At 39.7% G+C, this 17,542-nt stretch overlaps 1 protein-coding gene across 2 annotated transcripts in view; it reads left to right on the top strand.

The window, feature by feature from the left end:
- Window positions 1-17,542, top strand: part of ddx54 (DEAD (Asp-Glu-Ala-Asp) box polypeptide 54) — a 59,503-nt gene that overhangs the window by 3,904 nt on the left and 38,057 nt on the right. For both annotated transcript variants that reach the window (XM_067437514.1, XM_067437513.1), the window contains exons 6-12: window positions 684-725; window positions 873-968; window positions 7,244-7,365; window positions 8,609-8,670; window positions 15,406-15,537; window positions 15,672-15,882; window positions 16,379-16,510. In XM_067437514.1, coding sequence (XP_067293615.1) covers window positions 684-725; window positions 873-968; window positions 7,244-7,365; window positions 8,609-8,670; window positions 15,406-15,537; window positions 15,672-15,882; window positions 16,379-16,510 — 797 coding nt within the window. The remainder of the gene's footprint in view (window positions 1-683; window positions 726-872; window positions 969-7,243; window positions 7,366-8,608; window positions 8,671-15,405; window positions 15,538-15,671; window positions 15,883-16,378; window positions 16,511-17,542) is intronic.

The raw sequence follows: 17,542 nt of genomic DNA, 5'->3' as shown, positions 1-17,542 counted from the left end.
GAGACAGAAGTGGATAAGGCAATAAGACGTGAAGCTTCAGCAGAAGAATGGGTTCATTTTGGGATCCTGACACTGTGTGTCTACATGTGCAGTAAACATTTGGTCAAATATCTAAATGTCAGTTTGATATATTATATTTCCTGTTCTCAGTGTAATATAATTACATATAATACAGTGTAGTGTTTCGCTTTGTCTTAATTGCCTGTATCCACTTTTCTGTCTTTAAACGCTCGTTTTTGGGGTCAGCGGCTGATAAAAGCTTATAGGCGTTTGTTCTGTTCTTTAGCTTGTTTCCTGCACACCTCGTCACACATCAGCTTTTAGACATTGTTAGATTTTTTGTAATAAGTCAGATATGATAAAGAGGTGCTTCCCGCAATAGAAAGTCAATGGAGACGGCTGGTTTGTTTCCCCCCGGTGGGCGTGGCTTCAGATTATGATGCGTGTCGCTATAGCAACAATGTTGGCAGATCAGTGATATAGTTGACACAGTTAATTTAGTAATTAATATTATTTGGATATTTAGTTGAAAACTTGAATTGAAATGTTAGTGTGCCCAACTGAGCAAGCCAAGCCAAACTCCATCAGGTGTGTGTGTGTGTGTGTGTGTGTGTTGAGTCTCGGTGTACTTGTTTTGTTTCTGCATAAGTCGTGACTTCCTGTGTTTCCTTTCTGTTTGTCAGTATGGACGACCAGTTTGCTGCTCTTCACGAGAATCCCGACATGTAAGTTCACCCTCAACGCTTAGCTGAGTGAGTGCGCGTGTGTGTATGTGCTATTGTGTGTGTGCGTGTTTGTGCGTGTGTGTGTGTTCTCCTGATGTGTGTGTGTGTGTGATTGTGTGTTCTCCTGATGTGTGTGTTGTTCTGCAGCATCATAGGGACTCCTGGTCGTCTGATGCATGTGATCCAGGAGATGAACCTGAAGCTGCAGGCTGTGGAGTATGTGGTGTTTGATGAAGCCGACAGGTACAACCACAGATCACCTCCACACCAGAAATATAACTATAACCAGAACTATAACTATAACCAGATCTATAACCACAACCAGAACTAGAACTATAACCAGAACTATAACTATAACCAGAACTATAACCAGAACTATAACTATAACCAGATCTATAACCAGAACTATAACTATAACCAGAATTATAACTATAACCAGATCTATATCTATAACCAGAACTATAACTATAACCAGAACTATAACTATAACCAGATCTACAACTATAACCATTACCAGAACTATAACTATAACCAGAACTATAACCAGATCTATAACTATAACCATAACCAGAACTATAACTATAACCATAACCAGAACTATAACCAGAACCAGAACTATAACTATAACCAGAACTATAGCTATAACCAGAACTATAACCATAACCAGAACTATAACTATAAGCAGAACTATAGCTATAACCAGACCTATAACCAGAACTATAACTATAGCCAGAACTATAACTATAACCAGATCTATAACTATAACCAGAATTATAACCAGAACCAGAACTATAACCAGAACTATAACCAGAACCATAACTATAACCATAACAGAACTATAACTATAACCAGAACTAAAACTATAACCAGAACTGTAACTATAACCAGATCTAGAACTATAACCACATCTATAACCAGAACTAGAACTAACCAGAACTAGAACCAGAACTGTAACCAGAACTATAATTATAACCAGAACTATAACTATAACCAGAACTATAACCAGATCTATAACCAGAACTATAACCAGATCTATAACCAGAACTATAACCAGAACTATAATCTATAACCAGATCTATAACCAGATCTATAACCAGAACTATAACCAGAACTATAATTATAATCAGATCTATAACTATAACCAGTTCTATAACCTGAACTATAACTATAACCAGAACTATAACTATAACCAGAACTATAACTATAACAGAACTATAACCAGAACTATAACTATAACCAGATCTATAACTATAACCAGAACTATAACTATAACCAGATCTATAACTATAACCAGAACTATAACTATAACCAGAACTATAACTATAACCAGAACTATAACTATAACCAGAACTATAACCAGAGCTATAATTATAACCAGAACTATAACCAGAACTATAAATATAACCAGAACTATAACCATAACCAGAACTATTACTATAATCAGAAGTATAACCAGATTTATAACTATAACCAGCTCTATAGCTATAACCAGTACTATAACCATAACCAGAACTATAATATAACCAGAACTATTACTATAATCAGAAGTATAACCAGATCTATAACTATAACCAGATCTATAACCAGCTCTATAGCTATAACCAAAACTATAACTAACCAGAACTATAACCAGATCTATAACCAGAACTATAACCAGATCTATAACTATAACCAGAACTATAACTAACCAGAACAATAACCAGAATTATAACTATAACCAGATATATAACCTGAACTATAACTATAACCAGAACTATAACTATAACCAGATCTATAACTATAACCAGTTCTATAACCAGATCTATAACCTGAACTATAACTATAATCAGAACTATCACTATAACCAGAACTATAACCAGAACTATAACTATAACCAGAACTATTACTATAATCAGAAGTATAACCAAATCTATAACTATAACCAGATCTATAGCTATAACCAAAACTATAACTAACCAGATCTATAACCAAAACTATAACCAGAACTATAACCAGATCTATAACTATAACCAGAACTATAACTAACCAGAACAATAACCAGAATTATAACTATAACCAGAACTAGAACTATAACCAGAACTATAACCAGAACTATAAATATAACCAGAACAATAACTATAACCAGAACTATAAATATATCCAGAACTATAACTATAACCAGAACTATAACCAGATCTATAACTATAACCAGAACTATAAATATAACCAGAACTATAACTATAACCAGATCTATAACTATAACCAGTTCTATAACCAGATCTATAACTATAACCAGAACTAGAACTATAACCAGATCTATAACTATAACCAGTTCTATAACCAGTTCTATAACCAGAACTATAACTATAACCAGTATGTAACTATAACCAGAACTATAACCAGATCTATAACTATAACCAGTTCTATAACCAAAACTATAACTATAACCAGATCTATAACTATAACCAGTTCTATAACCAGATCTAGAACTATAACCAGAACTAGAACTATAACCAGATCTATAACTATAACCAGTTCTATAACCAGTTCTATAACCAGAACTATAACTATAACCAGAACTATAACTATAACCAGAACTGTAACTATAACCAGAACTATAACCAGATCTATAACTATAACCAGTTCTATAACCAAAACTATAACTATAACCAGATCTATAACTATAACCAGAACTATAATCAGCTCTATAGCTATAACCAAAACTATAACTAACCAGAACTATAACCAGAACTATAACCAGAACTATAACCAGATCTATAACTATAACCAGAACTATAACTATAACCAGAACTATAACTATAACCAGAACTATAACTATAACCAGAACTATAACCAGATCTATAACTATACCCAGAACTATAAATATAACCAGATCTATAACTATAACCAGTTCTATAACCAGTTCTATAACCAGATCTATAACTATAACCAGAACTAGAACTATAACCAGATCTATAACTATAACCAGTTCTATAACCAGTTCTATAACCAGAACTATAACTATAACCAGAACTGTAACTATAACCAGAACTATAACCAGATCTATAACTATAACCAGTTCTATAACCAAAACTATAACTATAACCAGATCTATAACTATAACCAGAACTATAACTATAACCAGAACTATAACTATAACCAGAACTATAAATATAACCAGAACTATAACTATAACCAGATCTATAACTATAACCAGAACTATAAATATAACAAGAACTATAACTATAACCAGATCCATAACTATAACCAGAACTATAACTATAACCAGATCTATAACCAGAACTATAACTATAACCAGATCTATAACTATAACCAGAACTATAACTATAACCAGAACTATAACTATAACCAGATCTATAACTATAACCAGAACTATAACCAGAACTATAACTATAACCAGAACTATAAATATAACCAGAACTATAACTATAACCAGAACTATAACCAGATCTATAACTATAACCAGAACTATAATCAGCTCTATAGATATAACCAAAACTATAACTAACCAGAACTATAACCAGAACTATAAATATATCCAGAACTATAACTATAACCAGAACTATAACCAGATCTATAACTATAACCAGAACTATAAATATAACCAGATCTATAACTATAACCAGTTCTATAACCAGTTCTATAACCAGTTCTATAACCAGATCTATAACTATAACCAGAACTAGAACTATAACCAGATCTATAACTATAACCAGAACTATAATCAGCTCTATAGCTATAACCAAAACTATAACTAACCAGAACTATAACCAGAACTATAACCAGATCTATAACCAGAACTATAACCAGATCTATAACTATAACCAGAACTATAACTATAACCAGAACTATAACCAGAACTATAACTATAACCAGAACTATAAATATAACCAGAACTATAACTATAACCAGATCTATAACTATAACCAGAACTATAAATATAACAAGAACTATAACTATAACCAGATCCATAACTATAACCAGAACTATAACTATAACCAGATCTATAACCAGAACTATAACTATAACCAGATCTATAACTATAACCAGAACTATAACTATAACCAGAACTATAACTATAACCAGATCTATAACTATAACCAGAACTATAACCAGAACAATAACTATAACCAGAACTATAACTATAACCAGAACTATAAATATAACCAGAACTATAACTATAACCAGAACTATAACCAGATCTATAACTATAACCAGAACTATAATCAGCTCTATAGATATAACCAAAACTATAACTAACCAGAACTATAACCAGAACTATAACCAGATCTATAACTAGAACTATAACCAGAACTATAACTATAACCAGAACTATAACTATAACCAGAACTATAACTATAACCAGAATTATAACTATAACCAGAACTATAAATATAACCATAACTATAACCATAACCAGAACTATAACTATAACCAGAACTATAACCAGATCTATAATTATAACCAGAACTATAAATATAACCAGAACTATAACCAGAACTATAACCAGATCTATAAATATAACCATAACTATAACCAGAACTATAACCAGATCTATAACTATAACCAGTTCTATAACTATAACCAGAACTATAACCAAAACTATAACTATAACCAGATCTATAACTATAACCAGAACTATAACCAGAACTATAACTATAACCAGATCTATAACTATAACCAGAACTATAACTATAACCAGATCTATAACTATAACCAGAACTATAACTATAACCAGAACTATAATCAGATCTATAACTATATCCAGAACTATAACTATAACCAGAACTATAACCAGATCTATAACTATAACCAGAACTATAACCAGAACTATAACTATAACCAGAACTATAAATATAACCATAACTATAACCAGATCTATAACTTTAACCAGAACTATAACTAGATCTATAACTATAACCAGAACTATAACTATAACTATCTAACGAGTTGTCCCTCTAACGGGCCGTCCCTCTAACGAGCTGTCTCTGCTCCTCTGTCCCTCTAACGAGCTGTCTCTGCTCCTCTGTCCCTCTAACGAGCTGTCCCTGTAACGAGCTGTCTCTGCTCCTCTGTCCCTCTAACGAGCTGTCCCTGTAACGAGCTGTCTCTGCTCCTCTGTCCATCTAACGAGCTGTCCCTGTAACGAGCTGTCTCTGCTCCTCTGTCCCTCTAACGAGCTGTCTCTGCTCCTCTGTCCCTCTAACGAGCTGTCCCTGTAACGAGCTGTCTCTGCTCCTCTGTCCATCTAACGAGCTGTCTCTGCTCCTGTCCCTCTAACGAGCTGTCTCTGCTCCTCTGTCCCTCTAACGGGCTGTCCCTCTAACGAGCAGTTCCTCTAACGGGCCGTCCCTCTAACGAGCTGTCCATGTAACGAGCTGTTTCTGCTCCTCTGTCCCTCTAACGAGCTGTCCCTGTAACGAGCTGTCTTTGCTCCTCTGTCCCTCTAACGAGCTGTCCCTGTAACGAGCTGGCTCTGCTCCTCTGTCCCTCTAACGAGCTGTCTCTGCTCCTCTGTCCCTCTAACGAGCTGTCTCTGCTCCTCTGTCCCTCTAACGGGCTGTCCCTCTAACGAGCAGTTCCTCTAACGGGCCGTCCCTCTAACGAGCAGTTCCTCTAACGGGCCGTCCCTCTAACGAGTTGTCCCTCTAACGGGCCGTCCCTCTGACGGGCCGTCCCTCTAACCCCTCTGCTAACTGTCTCTGCTCCTCTGTCCCTCTAACGAGCTGTCCCTGTAACGAGCTGTCTCTGCTCCTCTGTCCCTCTAACGAGTTGTCCCTCTAACGAGTTGTCCCTCTAACGAGTTGTCCCTCTAACGGGCCGTCCCTCTAACGAGTTGTCCCTCTGACGGGCCGTCCCTCTGACGAGTTGTCCCTCTGACGGGCCGTCCCTCTAACGGGCCGTCCCTCTAACGGGCCATCCCTCTAACGAGTTGTCCCTCTAACGAGTTGTCCCTCTAACGAGTTGTCCCTCTAACGAGTTGTCCCTCTAACGAGTTGTCCCTCTGACGGGCCGTCCCTCTGACGAGTTGTCCCTCTGACGGGCCGTCCCTCTAACGAGTTGTCCCTCTAACGGGCCATCCCTCTAACGAGTTGTCCCTCTAACGGGCCGTCCCTCTAACGAGTTGTCCCTCTAACGAGTTGTCCCTCTAACGAGTTGTCCCTCTAACGGGCCGTCCCTCTAACGAGTTGTCCCTCTGACGGGCCGTCCCTCTGACGAGTTGTCCCTCTGACGGGCCGTCCCTCTGACGAGTTGTCCCTCTGACGGGCCGTCCCTCTGACGAGTTGTCCCTCTAACGAGTTGTCCCTCTAACGGGCCGTCCCTCTAACGAGTTGTCCCTCTGACGGGCCGTCCCTCTAACGAGTTGTCCCTCTGACGGGCCGTCCCTCTGACGAGTTGTCCCTCTGACGGGCCGTCCCTCTAACGAGTTGTCCCTCTAACGGGCCATCCCTCTAACGAGTTGTCCCTCTAACGGGCCGTCCCTCTAACCCCTCTGCTAACTGTCTCTGCTCCTCCAGGCTGTTTGAGATGGGATTTGCGGATCAGCTCCAGGAAATCATTAGACGGCTTCCGGACTCTCGGCAGACTCTGCTGTTCTCCGCTACGCTGCCCAAACTCATCGTGGAGTTCGCCAGAGCCGGTGAGCGCCGATCTACATATTGTGCCTTTGGGATTTAATTAACCATAACACTGCAGTGTGTCACGATATGTCACTGTACAAAACCACCACACTGTATCGTGTGTGTAATTCACCCAACATAAGTCAAGACAGCAGCTCACACATTTGAGCTACCCTGTCTATTTATTAATTATTGTTGATATATTAAAAATAAAATGGATTACTTTATTAAATACAATATTTAAAACTTAAGGCTTTGCTCAGAAACATGATACGTGTGTGTGGGGTATAATAGCATGTATAGTTGTGGTCAGAATTATTGGCACTAAATATGATCAAAGAAGGCGGTAAAAATACACTGAACAAAATTTTATATTTTTAACAATTATAAATGCAACTCTTTTTTTTTCATCAGCTGAACTCAAAGATCTAAGACTTTTTCCTATTTACACAAATCAGTCTAAATCTGTGTTAGTGAGCACTTCTCTTTTGCCGAGATCATCCATCCACCTCACAGGTGTGGCGTATCCGGATGCAGATTACATGCGATCGCTTGTTTTACTGCCTCTTCCTCGCGTGTGTTTTGATCAGGAGATTCTGTACTCATTCAGCAGATGCGTAATAGCGCCCCCTAGCGTCTGACAAGGAAAACACGGAAACACAGAAAGTTCAGTTTTGGCCGGAAGGCGTATTCTCACTAAAAACGGAAAATTCCGTGTTTGGCGGGGAAAGAGTTAATGTTTAATATTTTTTCCTCTGTGAACTCGGACTCGACTCGGACTCAGGCCTCTCAATAGGACGATACACGCGCCTTAGATTCATATCCTCTTTAGCTGATTGAGCTTCGTAATTATTGCCCTGATGGTGGAAATCAAATTTCAATGCTTTAGCTATTTTCCTACAGTCACTTTCTGTTAAATGAAGCTCAACCATCTTTAGCTGCACATCAGGACGATATATTCTGGTGTGATAATGATTGAGGGGATTTGGCCTTTGTTTCTCATCATATTTACTAACCCCAACCCAACTCCTGGGGAACAGGAAGTCATGGCTGGACAATCTCATGTTTGAGAGATTTTACCAAAAATTGTGTCCAACGTGTTTTGAAGAAAAGCATTCATTTCATAATGTTATTCTTTCACTTAAGTGACCGGTTCAATGTTTGCAAATTTTTCTAAACACAGCTGTGTGTGTTGAGCTCTTGTCATTGGCTGATCGTGTGTGTGTGTGTGTGTGTGTGTGTGTGTGTATGTTTCTGCCACAGGCCTAACAGAGCCGGTGCTCATCCGTCTGGATGTGGACACTAAACTCAGTGACCAGCTGAAGGTAAGGGTCTGGGGAACGCTCCTGATGAAATTAGGGGTCTGATCCATCACTATAAGGGCCCTTTCACACCGGACACGTAACGAAAATGCAAAGCGAATATTTCGCGTCAAAAACATTCACATCAGCCGCGACATGGATTTGCAACGTTTCAGAGCTCCAACATTCCAAAACATTTGCAGCGACTGCTGAGCAAACACGGACACTTCATCATCCAGTGAAGACAAGCTTTTTTAATTTTATTTATAGGACCGAAAACAATGTTTTGGGTAAACCCAGTCTTAAGGGTCCTGCACATTGATTTTTCAAAATCTTTTGTGAATTTTGCTTGTCAAACTAAATAGCTCCTCTACTGACTGTAGTCTTTAGTCTAAATAGCTCCTCTACTGGCTGTAGTCTTTAGTCTAAATAGCTCCTCTACTGACTGTAGTCTTTAGTCTAAATAGCTCCTCTACTGGCTGTAGTCTTTAGTCTAAATAGCTCCTCTACTGGCTGTAGTCTTTAGTCTAAATAGCTCCTCTACTGACTGTAGTCTTTAGTCTAAATAGCTCCTCTACTGGCTGTAGTCTTTAGTCTAAATAGCTCCTCTACTGACTGTAGTCTTTAGTCTAAATAGCTCCTCTACTGGCTGTAGTCTTTAGTCTAAATAGCTCCTCTACTGGCTGTAGTCTTTAGTCTAAATAGCTCCTCTACTGACTGTAGTCTTTAGTCTAAATAGCTCCTCTACTGGCTGTAGTCTTTAGTCTAAATAGCTCCTCTACTGACTGTAGTCTTTAGTCTAAATAGCTCCTCTACTGACTGTAGTCTTTAGTCTAAATAGCTCCTCTACTGACTGTAGTCTTTAGCCTAAATAGCTCCTCTACTGGCTGTAGTCTTTAGTCTAAATAGCTCCTCTACTGGCTGTAGTCTTTAGTCTAAATAGCTCCTCTACTGACTGTAGTCTTTAGTCTAAATAGCTCCTCTACTGACTGTAGTCTTTAGTCTAAATAGCTCCTCTACTGACTGTAGTCTTTAGTCTAAATAGCTCCTCTACTGACTGTAGTCTTTAGCCTAAATAGCTCCTCTACTGGCTGTAGTCTTTAGTCTAAATAGCTTCTCTACTGGCTGTAGTCTTTAGTCTAAATAGCTCCTCTACTGACTGTAGTCTTTAGTCTAAATAGCTCCTCTACTGGCTGTGGTCTTTAGTCTAAATAGCTCCTCTACTGACTGTAGTCTTTAGTCTGAATAGCTCCTCTACTGACTGTAGTCTTTAGTCTAAATAGCTCCTCTACTGGCTGTAGTCTTAAGTCTAAATAGCTCCTCTACTGACTGTAGTCTTTAGTCTAAATAGCCCCTCTACTGGCTGTAGTCTTTAGTCTAAATAGCTCCTCTACTGACTGTAGTGTTTAGTCTAAATAGCTCCTCTACTGGCTGTAGTCTTTAGTCTAAATAGCTCCTCTACTGACCGTAGTCTTTAGTCTAAATAGCTCCTCTACTGACTGTAGTCTCTAGCCTAAATAGCTCCTCTACTGGCTGTAGTCTTTAGTCTAAATAGCTCCTCTACTGACTGTAGTCTTTAGTCTAAATAGCTCCTCTACTGGCTGTAGTCTTTAGTCTAAATAGCTCCTCTACTGGCTTTAGTCTAAATAGCTCCTCTACTGGCTGTAGTCTTTAGTCTAAATAGCTCCTCTACTGGCTTTAGTCTAAATAGCTCCTCTACTGACTGTAGTCTTTAGTCTAAATAGCTCCTCTACTGGCTGTAGTCTTTAGTCTAAATAGCTCCTCTACTGGCTTTAGTCTAAATAGCTCCTCTACTGACTGTAGTCTTTAGTCTAAATAGCTCCTCTACTGGCTGTAGTCTTTAGTCTAAATAGCTCCTCTACTGGCTTTAGTCTAAATAGCTCCTCTACTGACTGTAGTCTTTAGTCTAAATAGCTCCTCTACTGACTGTAGTCTTTAGTCTAAATAGCTCCTCTACTGACTGTAGTCTTTAGTCTAAATAGCTCCTCTACTGGCTGTGGTCTTTAGTCTAAATAGCTCCTCTACTGACTGTAGTCTTTAGTCTAAATAGCTCCTCTACAGGCTGTAGTCTTTAGTCTAAATAGCTCCTCTACTGGCTTTAGTCTAAATAGCTCCTCTACTGACTGTAGTCTTTAGTCTAAATAGCTCCTCTACTGGCTGTAGTCTTTAGTCTAAATAGCTCCTCTACTGACTGTAGTCTTTAGTCTAAATAGCTCCTCTACTGACTGTAGTCTTTAGTCTAAATAGCTCCTCTACTGGCTGTAGTCTTTAGTCTAAATAGCTCCTCTACTGACTGTAGTCTTTAGCCTAAATAGCTCCTCTACTGACTGTAGTCTTTAGTCTAAATAGCTCCTCTACTGACTGTAGTCTTTAGTCTAAATAGCTCCTCTACTGGCTGTAGTCTTTAGTCTAAATAGCTCCTCTACTGACTGTAGTCTTTAGTCTAAATAGCTCCTCTACTGACTGTAGTCTTTAGTCTAAATAGCTCCTCTACTGGCTGTAGTCTTTAGTCTAAATAGCTCCTCTACTGACTGTAGTCTTTAGTCTAAATAGCTCCTCTACTGACTGTAGTCTTTAGTCTAAATAGCTCCTCTACTGACTGTAGTCTTTAGTCTAAATAGCTCCTCTACTGGCTGTGGTCTTTAGCCTAAATAGCTCCTCTACTGACTGTAGTCTTTAGTCTAAATAGCTCCTCTACTGGCTGTAGTCTTTAGTCTAAATAGCTCCTCTACTGACTGTAGTCTTTAGTCTAAATAGCTCCTCTACTGACTGTAGTCTTTAGTCTAAATAGCTCCTCTACTGACTGTAGTCTTTAGTCTAAATAGCTCCTCTACTGACTGTAGTCTTTAGTCTAAATAGCTCCTCTACTGACTGTAGTCTTTAGTCTAAATAGCTCCTCTACTGGCTGTAGTCTTTAGTCTAAATAGCTCCTCTACTGACTGTAGTCTTTAGTCTAAATAGCTCCTCTACTGACTGTAGTCTTTAGCCTAAATAGCTCCTCTACTGACTGTAGTCTTTAGTCTAAATAGCTCCTCTACTGGCTGTAGTCTTTAGTCTAAATAGCTCCTCTACCGGCTGTAGTCTTTAGTCTAAATAGCTCCTCTACTGGCTGTGGTCTTTAGTCTAAATAGCTCCTCTACTGACTGTAGTCTTTAGTCTAAATAGCTCCTCTACAGGCTGTAGTCTTTAGTCTAAATAGCTCCTCTACTGGCTTTAGTCTAAATAGCTCCTCTACTGACTGTAGTCTTTAGTCTAAATAGCTCCTCTACTGGCTGTAGTCTTTAGTCTAAATAGCTCCTCTACTGACTGTAGTCTTTAGTCTAAATAGCTCCTCTACTGGCTGTAGTCTTTAGTCTAAATAGCTCCTCTACTGGCTGTAGTCTTTAGTCTAAATAGCTCCTCTACTGGCTGTAGTCTTTAGTCTAAATAGCTCCTCTACTGGCTGTAGTCTTTAGTCTAAATAGCTCCTCTACTGACTGTAGTCTTTAGTCTAAATAGCTCCTCTACTGACTGTAGTCTTTAGTCTAAATAGCTCCTCTACTGGCTGTAGTCTTTAGTCTAAATAGCTCCTCTACTGACTGTAGTCTTTAGTCTAAATAGCTCCTCTACTGGCTGTAGTCTTTAGTCTAAATAGCTCCTCTACTGGCTGTAGTCTTTAGTCTAAATAGCTCCTCTACTGACTGTAGTCTTTAGCCTAAATAGCTCCTCTACTGACTGTAGTCTTTAGTCTAAATAGCTCCTCTACTGACTGTAGTCTTTAGTCTAAATAGCTCCTCTACTGGCTGTAGTCTTTAGTCTAAATAGCTCCTCTACTGACTGTAGTCTTTAGTCTAAATAGCTCCTCTACTGACTGTAGTCTTTAGTCTAAATAGCTCCTCTACTGGCTGTAGTCTTTAGTCTAAATAGCTCCTCTACTGACTGTAGTCTTTAGCCTAAATAGCTCCTCTACTGACTGTAGTCTTTAGTCTAAATAGCTCCTCTACTGACTGTAGTCTTTAGTCTAAATAGCTCCTCTACTGGCTGTAGTCTTTAGTCTAAATAGCTCCTCTACTGACTGTAGTCTTTAGTCTAAATAGCTCCTCTACTGACTGTAGTCTTTAGTCTAAATAGCTCCTCTACTGGCTGTAGTCTTTAGTCTAAATAGCTCCTCTACTGACTGTAGTCTTTAGTCTAAATAGCTCCTCTACTGACTGTAGTCTTTAGTCTAAATAGCTCCTCTACTGACTGTAGTCTTTAGTCTAAATAGCTCCTCTACTGACTGTAGTCTTTAGTCTAAATAGCTCCTCTACTGGCTGTAGTCTTTAGTCTAAATAGCTCCTCTACTGACTGTAGTCTTTAGTCTAAATAGCTCCTCTACTGACTGTAGTCTTTAGTCTAAATAGCTCCTCTACTGACTGTAGTCTTTAGTCTAAATAGCTCCTCTACTGACTGTAGTCTTTAGTCTAAATAGCTCCTCTACTGACTGTAGTCTTTAGTCTAAATAGCTCCTCTACTGGCTGTAGTCTTTAGTCTAAATAGCTCCTCTACTGACTGTAGTCTATAGTCTAAATAGCTCCTCTACTGGCTGTAGTCTTTAGTCTAAATAGCTCCTCTACTGGCTGTAGTCTTAAGTCTAAATAGCTCCTCTACTGGCTGTAGTCTTTAGTCTAAATAGCTCCTCTACTGGCTGTAGTCTTTAGTCTAAATAGCTCCTCTACTGACTGTAGTCTTTAGTCTAAATAGCTCCTCTACTGACTGTAGTCTTTAGTCTAAATAGCTCCTCTACTGACTGTAGTCTTTAGTCTAAATAGCTCCTCTACTGACTGTAGTCTTTAGTCTAAATAGCTCCTCTACTGACTGTAGTCTTTAGCCTAAATAGCTCCTCTACTGGCTGTAGTCTTTAGTCTAAATAGCTCCTCTACTGGCTGTAGTCTATAGTCTAAATAGCTCCTCTACTGGCTGTAGTCTTTAGTCTAAATAGCTCCTCTACTGACTGTAGTCTTTAGTCTAAATAGCTCCTCTACTGGCTGTAGTCTTTAGTCTAAATAGCTCCTCTACTGACTGTAGTCTTTAGTCTAAATAGCTCCTCTACTGGCTGTAGTCTATAGTCTAAATAGCTCCTCTACTGCCTCTAGTCTTTAGTCTAAATAGCTCCTCTACTGACTGTAGTCTTTAGTCTAAATAGCTCCTCTACTGACTGTAGTCTTTAGTCTAAATAGCTCCTCTACTGGCAGTAGTCTTTAGTCTAAATAGCTCCTCTACTGGCTGTAGTCTATAGTCTAAATAGCTCCTCTACTGACTGTAGTCTTTAGTCTAAATAGCTCCTCTACTGACTGTAGTCTTTAGTCTAAATAGCTCCTCTACTGCCTCTAGTCTTTAGTCTAAATAGCTCCTCTACTGACTGTAGTCTTTAGTCTAAATAGCTCCTCTACTGCCTCTAGTCTTTAGTCTAAATAGCTCCTCTACTGCCTCTAGTCTTTAGTCTAAATAGCTCCTCTACTGCCTCTAGTCTTTAGTCTAAATAGCTCCTCTACTGACTGTAGTCTTTAGTCTAAATAGCTCCTCTACTGCCTCTAGTCTTTAGTCTAAATAGCTCCTCTACTGACTGTAGTCTTTAGTCTAAATAGCTCCTCTACTGCCTCTAGTCTTTAGTCTAAATAGCTCCTCTACTGACTGTAGTCTTTAGTCTAAATAGCTCCTCTACTGCCTCTAGTCTTTAGTCTAAATAGCTCCTCTACTGGCTGTAGTCTTTAGTCTAAATAGCTCCTCTACTGGCTGTAGTCTTTAGTCTAAATAGCTCCTCTACTGCCTCTAGTCTTTAGTCTAAATAGCTCCTCTACTGGCTGTAGTCTTTAGTCTAAATAGCTCCTCTACTGGCTGTAGTCTAGTCTAAATAGCTCCTCTACTGCCTCTAGTCTTTAGTCTAAATAGCTCCTCTACTGACTGTAGTCTTTAGTCTAAATAGCTCCTCTACTGACTGTAGTCTTTAGTCTAAATAGCTCCTCTACTGGCTGTAGTCTTTAGTCTAAATAGCTCTTCTACTGACTGTAGTCTTTAGTCTAAATAGCTCCTCTACTGACTGTAGTCTTTAGTCTAAATAGCTCCTCTACTGGCTGTAGTCTTTAGTCTAAATAGCTCCTCTACTGGCTGTAGTCTTTAGTCTAAATAGCTCCTCTACTGGCTGTAGTCTTTAGTCTAAATAGCTCCTCTACTGACTGTAGTCTTTAGTCTAAATAGCTCCTCTACTGACTGTAGTCTTTAGTCTAAATAGCTCCTCTACTGACTGTAGTCTTTAGTCTAAATAGCTCCTCTACTGACTGTAGTCTTTAGTCTAAATAGCTCCTCTACTGGCTGTAGTCTTTAGTCTAAATAGCTCCTCTACTGGCTGTAGTCTTTAGTCTAAATAGCTCCTCTACTGGCTGTAGTCTTTAGTCTAAATAGCTCCTCTACTGACTGTAGTCTTTAGTCTAAATAGCTCCTCTACTGACTGTAGTCTTTAGTCTAAATAGCTCCTCTACTGACTGTAGTCTTTAGTCTAAATAGCTCCTCTACTGACTGTAGTCTTTAGTCTAAATAGCTCCTCTACTGACTGTAGTCTTTAGTCTAAATAGCTCCTCTACTGGCGCTCATTTGAATATACTCCAGGGTTTCTATTGATACAAAGCCATATGCTAATCGCTGAAGTAACCCGTTAATGTGTGATTTGGAGCAGTGATGAGATGTTTAATGTGTGATTATATTGAGATGTTTGGTCCTCAGCTGTCCTTCTTCCACGCGCGTGTGGATGATAAGCCGGCTCTTCTTCTTCATCTGCTGAGGGCTGTGGTGAAGCCTCAGGAACAGACTCTGGTCTTCGTCTCCACCAAACATCACGTGGAGTATCTCAGAGAAGTAAACACACGGTCATCATGTGTTCTCTTAATGCGCTGCCGAGTGTGTGTGTGAATTCTTCCAGAAGCGTCTGAGTGTGCGTTTCGCCTGATGCTCTTAGGCGACATCATTCATGCGGTGTGTGTGTGTGTCAGGTCCTGATGGAGCAGGGCATTGAGGCGGCCTACATCTACAGCGCTCTGGACCAGACGGCCCGTAAGATCAACATCGGCCGCTTCGTGCACCGCAAGGCTTCGGTTCTGCTGGTCACAGACGTGGCTGCCCGAGGCATCGACATCCCCCTGCTGGACAACGTCATCAACTTCAACTTCCCCTCCAAGGCCAAACTCTTCCTGCACAGAGTGGGTGAGTGACGGAGCCTTTAGCCCTGAGCTCCACCTATAGCCCTGAGCTCCACCTATAGCCCTGAGCTCCACCTATAGCCCTGAGCTCCACCTATAGCCCTGAGCTCCACCTATAGCCCTGAGCTCGACCTTTAGCCCTAAGCTCAACCTTTAGCCCTGAGCTCAACCTTTAGCCCCGAGCTCCATCTTTAGCCCTAAGCTCAACCTTTAGGTTCGAGCTCCATCTTTATCCCCGAGCTCCACCTTTAGCCCTGAGCACCACCTTTAGCCCTGAGCACCACCTTTAGCCCTGAGCACCACCTTTAGCCCTGAGCACCACCTTTAGCCCTGAGCTCCGCCTTTAGCCCTGAGCTCAACCTTTAGCCCTGAGCTCAACCTTTAGCCCTGAGCCCCGCCTTTAGCCCTGAGCACCACCTTTAGCCCTGAGCACCACCTTTAGCCCTGAGCTTCACCTTTAGCCCTGAGCTTCACCTTTAACCCTGACCTCTGTGTTCCAGGTCGCGTGGCTCGCGCGGGCCGAGGTGGAACCGCGTTCAGTCTGGTGTGTTCTGATGAAGTGCCGTTCCTCTATGATCTGCATCTGTTCCTGGGTCGCCCCGTGCAGCTCGCCCTGCCAGAACACGCAGCAGGTGCACGCACACACACACACACACACACACACGCACACACACAAACTTTAATTATGAGCCCGAGCACGTTAATGGGATAGTTTACCTAAATATAAAAATCCTGTCATCATTTACTCACCCTCATGTTGTTCCAAACCCTTGTGAGTTTCTTTGTTCTGGTGAGTAAATGACAGGATTTTCATATTTAGGTGAACTATCCCTTTAACTGAAATGATGAGTTCGAGCCCGATTTAAACCCGACCATTTTTAATACGTGGGCATTTTGACAAGAATGAGCCTGTAATGAGCAAAGCGGCAAAACTTACATTGATAAATTAAAATAAGCTGATAATATCGCTGTTGTCTTCAGAATTACTGTACAGCCAAATCTAATTCTGTTGCTATATTTTTCTGTTGAACACTGTGAAGCTGCTTTGAAACAATCGGCGTTGGAAAAGTGCTAGGCTATATAAATAAATCAAGCTGACGTGACTCAGCTCAGTAATCTGCAGTCCCATGAACCGCTCACCGGTAAAATAATGTTCGCTCAAATCCAGCTCAGACATTTATCTGTAGCGTAATATACTTGTTTTTAGTCATTAAACAATTTTTTTTTCATATTTGTTTAAATATTATAATATTGTTTTTACATTTGATCTGATTATGATAAGTGCAAAGATGCGAGTGGGTCAGAAATGATTTTGGTGGTTATATTTAGTTTAATATTTAGTTTTGTTTTGTAGAAAGCCTTTCTTTAAAGTGAATTTCATTTTGTATAATTGTATCTTAATTTAAAAAAAGGTTTCTTTGGCCAATTGCCTGGATTTAATAATCAAGAAGCAAATAGCAGACTATAATCGTGACGTCGCGTCAGCAATCGCTTTCATTGCTCATGAACTGGAGCACGTCTCATAAATAAACCCAAACTCTGCAGGCTAGGCTACTTGCCTCACAGACATGAGAAATAAATGTGTGTATGGAAAGCTTGAAATGTCTTAAAGGAAACGATTCGAAAGGAAAATATTTGATTAAGCAAAGTGTAGTGTTTACGCG

This window comes from Pseudorasbora parva, chromosome 3 (assembly GCF_024679245.1).
Source record: "Pseudorasbora parva isolate DD20220531a chromosome 3, ASM2467924v1, whole genome shotgun sequence".
NCBI classification, from domain to species: domain Eukaryota; kingdom Metazoa; phylum Chordata; class Actinopteri; order Cypriniformes; family Gobionidae; genus Pseudorasbora; species Pseudorasbora parva.
This window is presented reverse-complemented; position numbering and strand designations above follow the sequence as displayed.